Below are 6165 nucleotides of genomic sequence, written 5' to 3' on the forward strand. Positions count from 1 at the left end.
GACAAAGTATATGTGAACTGCTGTATGAAAAGTGAATTTACTCTGTAAATCTTCACCCAAATCCTAATAAAAAAAAAAAAGAATCAAAAAAAAAAAAAAAAAACTCTGCCAGCCCTGTGCCATCTTCATGATCACTGGCATGTTTTAGCCCATTGTTTTGGCAATTGTGTATTTATGTAACTTAACAAGGAGTTACTGGACATCAATTATAAAACAACCATTTTGGGGAAAAAAGTATGTGGTAGTTTCTGCTCTCAAAAAGTTTATAATCCTGTTAGGCTGATAAAATCAAACCTAAATTAACTTCTAACCATCTTAGTTACCAGTTTGCTTCCTAATAACAAATGTTTTCCCCACAAATGGGGTAAAGCAAATGACACCTCAACTCTAGTCTGACTTATTCAATCTGTTAAACTAATGAGGTTATACTGTGCTTGAATTTATTTATCATTAAATCACTGTCACTCTTGAGACATTCTGGCCTCCTAACAGTCTGTTTCTTGCTTTCAATACTTTTCCTCAACATACCACAGCAAGAGTGCTTCATCGTGAGTTACAGAAATTGGAGCTGATGAGGGCTCTCTGCCTCTTCTCCTTTTGTAAATGACATGGCATCAAGTTCGTCTCGTAGAGTTCCTGCTTACATATCCTGACCATCAGGTAACAGTGGTTCATGAATCTGCCAATTGTCCAGTCCTGAATAGCAAAGAAACCTCACTACACACAAATTCAATGACTTTTCCATAACAAGGTCACAGGTGTCATTTTTGTTTCAGATAAGGAATATCAATCTTGTCTTCCAATTGTATATAACTCAACAAAGACTTACTGAACATCTATTACAAATGAAACATAGGGGAAAAAAGTAGGTGGCAGTTAAGTAGCAGATAATACACATTTTTATTTGATGTTCCAGGACACTGAGCTCACCTGTGATACAAAATCAAGGTCTTGGTGATTTCAGAACCTCAAAATATTTGAGAAAGTGGCCTATCAATTACCCAGTCCACCCATCACAGAATCTTAATCAAAAGGGACTGATTGAATGAGCAAGAAATTAATAGAAGAACAGCCCTTAGATGTCTGGACTACCACAGAAAGAAGGCTGGGCAAACTCAGCAGTGGCAGGATGCAAGGTCTCATAGGTCATGTCACTCCATTATTTTCCCCTTTATCCATATGGAAAAGTGCCAGGTTACCATTAGTGATGTGCTAGGCTGACTTAGACTTTCAAGAGAGCCAATTATGTACAGCTGTTCCCAATTCCTCCCACAGTGATTGCAAGTCGGTAGCTTCAAATAGACCATGGTGACAGTATTTACACCACAGCAATTGGCAAACCTGACAGATCTCACCATTCGTCTGTCAGTTTGTCTTATTATAGGCTTTGGGTGTTGCTGTGATGTTGGAAGCTATGCCACTGGCATTTCAAATACCCATTGTGAACAGGTTTTAATAGAGCTTCCAGACAAAGACAGACAAGGAAGAAAGGCCTGGCAATCTACTTCTAAAAATCAGCCAATGCAAATCCTGTGGATCACATCAACATACTACATCTGACACAATGTTTTGGAAGAGGATCCCCTAGGCTGGAAATACACAGTGGCTCCAACCAGGGACTCGAGCATACAAATGATCATAAAGGTGGCATTAGACCAGGCCATGTTTTATTATGTTATACATAGGGTTACCATGAGTGGAAGTCAACTCAACAGCAACTAACAACAACAACAATATACCGATCAGCTCACACAAGAGCTGAGTGTTAAAACACTTACCAGCACAGCACTGGTACCATCTAGTATTGTCTTTCTCTGTTGTCACAAGATTAGTGGTTACTGTTTCCTGAAACAACCCATGGATACATTTTTGGCTCACTGACCTGGGCTCTATTGGTATACAGCACTTTCATGTCCTTCAGCTTCTTCAAACCCTCACTGTAGTGCAAGACAGCTGTTTCATAATCACCTTTGGCAAATGCTTCATTCCCATTTTTCTTTAGAGCTATGAGAAGAAGAGCCACACAGGTAAGCTCTCACCATACACTGGAAAATTATTTTAGACTGTATTCCCCAAGTCTACTTTGAAGGTCATAGCTCCCATGAATCCAAAGGAAACCTGTCACTGGTTTCTCTCTGCAGGTATTACAGGACTGGCTTCTTCATTTATGTATTTTTTCTTTAAATCCACCCCCATGTCTTCTAAGTAACTTCTCAGAAAATGTAATGTTTCTGCATCAAGGGTTAGAACCACTCCACATTTACCACAATGACCACATAAATCTACATAACCAGTGTCTCATAAAGTGGGTCAAACAATTTTCTAACAAATATGAAACCATCCACAATGGCAGCACACATTCCATTGGTAGTTAGAAGATAAATGTTGAAAGCCCTCCCTCTCCTGTCAAATGTATCTTCACCCTCTTACCCTCCTTCCTTTTTTTCTCTTTTCCTTATCACATTTTTTTCTCATTTCATTTTTCTTCTTTACTTCTCTCCACATATGCCTTACATGAGCCAGGGGCAAGGGCCCCTTCCTATCTCTCAGACATTGTTAGTACTGCTCATAACACTTAGAGTGAAAGAATTACCTTAAATCTGATCTGGTGGGTCCATCCATATGGTCTAGAAAAGGACTGGCTATGGCGGCTAACTGAGGCTTATGTACTGCTTCCTGCTTACTGCAGCAGGAACAGAGAACAGACCACCAGTGATGGCTACCTAGCCACATCCTATTACCTCAGGGCCATCACAAACCCACTGACAGGGAATCTTGAGGTCCTCAAACATCAGCATAAAGACGCATGTGCTCTCTTAGCACAAATCATTCTAGCTATTGAAAAGTGAAGACTGACAATTACCATCTGCGATGACTTTGTTTTCCCTTCTCTTCTTGGCGCGTTCCTTTGCATCCTTCTCTAAAGACACCAAGAAGGCCTCTGACAGCAGAATAATTTCAAATATTAAAAAGAAAATTCCAAATATTATAATCAGTTCTTTAGCTCAAACTAGAAGAAAGCTACTTTAGTGCTTTAGAGCCACGGTTCTCATGCATACACATGTGGGCACACATGCGCATGCACACACACACACACACACAAATTCTAAGACAACTAAGATGACATTTTCTTAATGTGACATTAAATGGTAATCTGTGTGATGTATTATTATAATGATGGCTATGACTATGCTTCAAATTTGAATTACGCCTTTTAAAATAATTTTTCTTTGAAGAGAGATGTTTTTGTTCCATTTAGCATAATGAGCTGCTGAGCTAAGCAACACCAAAATTATCTGGATCCCTTGAGCAATTAGGAGTAAAATGGACAATACACCTTCTCCAGTGAACTCAGTTTACCAAAAAATATTAGCCAGAAAAATTAGGGTAAAACCATCGAGTTCTGTCCCCTCTGACCACTGGCAACAGAACTGGGTGATCAGCAGGTTTTTGCTCATGGGTTGTTTGCAAATCTGGAGGCTATAATTTAAGGGTCTATAAGTTACAGTCAATAAAAACTGATCCTAGGTAAATAATGTACATTGGAAAGAGAGCTGCTGTTCTCACCTGAATTTATTTCTTCTGCATTCTGTAGGATACAGGTTATGAAAACAAAGAAACAGATTTTTAAAACCGTTCCCTGAATCATACAAACCAACAAGACAAATCAATTATAAGTGAGAAATTAGGTCATCTCCTTTACCCACCAATACTATAAGGCCCAAAATTCCAGGGACCTGATTTAAATCAGGAGATCTGATATGGGCTATGGGCTCAATCGCTGTGAGGCTGAGGTTGCAGAAACAAGGCTTTCCAGGTCAGAGGACCCAGCTGTGGTTGCATGCACTGGGAATATGAGTTAGTAGATTATATTACCTTAATGTTGTTGTTGTTGTTGTTATGTGCCATCGAGTTGGCCCCAACTCATAGCGACCCCTCCTTGGGTTGCCGAGGCAGTATCACTACGGAAATAGATTGCCCAACCTTCCTTCCGAGGAGTGGCTGGTGGATTTGAACCGCCAGCCTTCTGGTTAGCAGTCAAGTGCCTTAGGCACTATGCTACCAGAGCTCCTATATTAGCTTAATGTGCTTGTTATTTGCCGTCAAGTCAGCCCTGACTCATAGCGACCCCTCCTTGGGTTTCCGAGGCAGTATCACTACGGAAGTAGGATTGCCCAACCTTCCTTCCAAGGAGTGGCTGGTGGGTTTGAACCGCCAGCCTTCTGGTTAGCAGTCAAGTGCCTTAGCCACTATGCTACCAGAGCTCCTATTAGCTTAATAGTACAGCTTAAATAAAGGTCAGGGAGGTGGGAGATCAAATTGTCAATAAAACAAACCCAAAGGGGGAGAGTTTATACTTCCTTGTAGAAAATAAATCTAATGGATCCAAGAAATGAAAGACTATTTCAGCCTCACCAGACAGTTCGAGATGAAACTATGCCCTGCTCTGCTCAACGGAGACCTCCTCACTATATTCATTTGTATGACTCCATAACAGAAAAAGGAAACCTTTATAGAAGCTTGTGGAGGACTGATCATGGTCTTGTTCAAGATGGTCCTGCATTCGTCTTCCTCTTGGTCTTTGTCTATAAGTAGTAGTCTTTTTTCTGTCTCGAGGACAGCTTTCTGTTGCACAACTGGATCAGCAGAATTCATGCCCTGAATTAAATTGGCTAGAAAAGAAATCAGATGTGAATCAAACAAATAAGGTCTTCAAAAGGAAAGACTCTGTTCACTAGAAAAGATGGTGTGGAAAATTCCACGGGGGAAGAACTTAAAGAAGGTTCTGAATAGGAAGCAAAAATTAGAGAAATTAGAAGAAATGAGAAAAAAAAAAACAGGATTTATTTTGCCTGGAGGAAGCTGTAGGTGAACTTAACTATTGGCTTCAGGGAACAGAGTTTTAAACCATTATTTAACTAAAAAATAATTTATGTGGGTATGTCACCCTGGGTTGAGTGGTCTGCATGTACATCTTGTTAACTATGGGGCTGAGAGCCAGCCCCTGGAGTGAGTTTTATTCCAGGTGCAGAATGTATTCCAGGGCCATAGTATGAAGCACCCACATACTCTATCGAAATACATCCCTTGGAGTAATAGACCACAGGGCACCAGAGGGGCAACATTCACACAGAGGTAATTCAGGACAAACAGGGGTGCGTAACTATGAGGGGCAAAGGGGGAAGGTTACTGGGCAGGGAGAGGAGGAGACTGGGTTAGGGTTAGGCATGGTAAATGAGGAGTGAAACCAAATATACACGCAATGTTGAGTTTGTAAAACAAACTCTTAAAATAAAAATATAACAATTTATGGAGAGCTTATTGTATGAATTAAATATTATGCTGAATGCTATGGACATAATGATGAATAGAAAAGGATCTTACCTTTTAAGAGTGCACAATCTTGTGCTGGAGACAAACATGTAAGTACAGCAGCTCTGAGATCACAAAGCAACAACCCTATCTCTATCCATCTTCACTTCTCTCCCTATACAGCTTAGACTCTATGGTCCATCACCTTGGCCACCATCCTGCCCCCATGATGAACTCCCTTACCCTCCAAACCCACCTTCCAGACAAAAGTCCAATCCTTAATGAATCTACATCCACTCTCTTGGCCTTCATTACGGATGCTCAGTACTCATGGAGAAAGATGGATGCCAGGGGTAATTGGTGCCAACTCAACTGAGCCTTCAATGATTCCCAGGAATTCTACTGTGTTATCCTTGGCAAGCCATCCTATTATTCTCCCAAATACTCTATAAAATTTTCTCTAAACTAGTTAATCTCAAATAGATCATCTTACTTTTTAATTCACAGAAGAAATAGATGTGTCCTTCTTACCATCAAATCCACAAAATTATGTCCATCTACACTATCCTTCCTTCCTACTATAAGGAAAAGGTGCTTCTCCTCTATGAGGTTAATCTCCCCATCCTGTGCTCAAGATCCCATCATCCCCTTTAGTATAATCACAAACCCTGCATCACCAATTAATTACCCCATCTCTGCAACATTTTCAACCTTTTCCATGCTACCAGCTCCTTCCCATTGATACTTAAACACTTTAAATCTCTCCCAGTGACCTTTCTCTTCTTTCACAGCTAAAATTCTTAAAGGCATTATAGACACTTCCTGTTTCCATTTCTTTATTTCTGACTTACT

The 6165-nt window shown here is 40.3% G+C and overlaps 1 protein-coding gene across 1 annotated transcript in view; it reads right to left on the bottom strand.

Annotated features, from left to right (window-relative positions):
• Positions 1-4665, bottom strand: part of TTC12 (tetratricopeptide repeat domain 12) — a 52815-nt gene extending 48150 nt beyond the window's left edge. The window contains exons 1-4 of the mRNA XM_007936533.2: positions 4510-4665; positions 3568-3589; positions 2864-2941; positions 1883-2004 (exon numbers count right to left, since the gene is read on the bottom strand). Of these exons, the coding sequence (XP_007934724.2) occupies positions 1883-2004; positions 2864-2941; positions 3568-3589; positions 4510-4656 (369 nt within the window). The 5' untranslated portion in view covers positions 4657-4665. The remainder of the gene's footprint in view (positions 1-1882; positions 2005-2863; positions 2942-3567; positions 3590-4509) is intronic.
• Between the last annotated feature and the right edge of the window lie 1500 nt (positions 4666-6165).

The sequence above is a fragment of the Orycteropus afer genome, unplaced genomic scaffold (genome assembly GCF_000298275.1).
Source record: "Orycteropus afer afer isolate SDZICR_OR568_19922 unplaced genomic scaffold, OryAfe1.0 scaffold00036, whole genome shotgun sequence".
Taxonomy (NCBI): Eukaryota; Metazoa; Chordata; class Mammalia; order Tubulidentata; family Orycteropodidae; genus Orycteropus; species Orycteropus afer.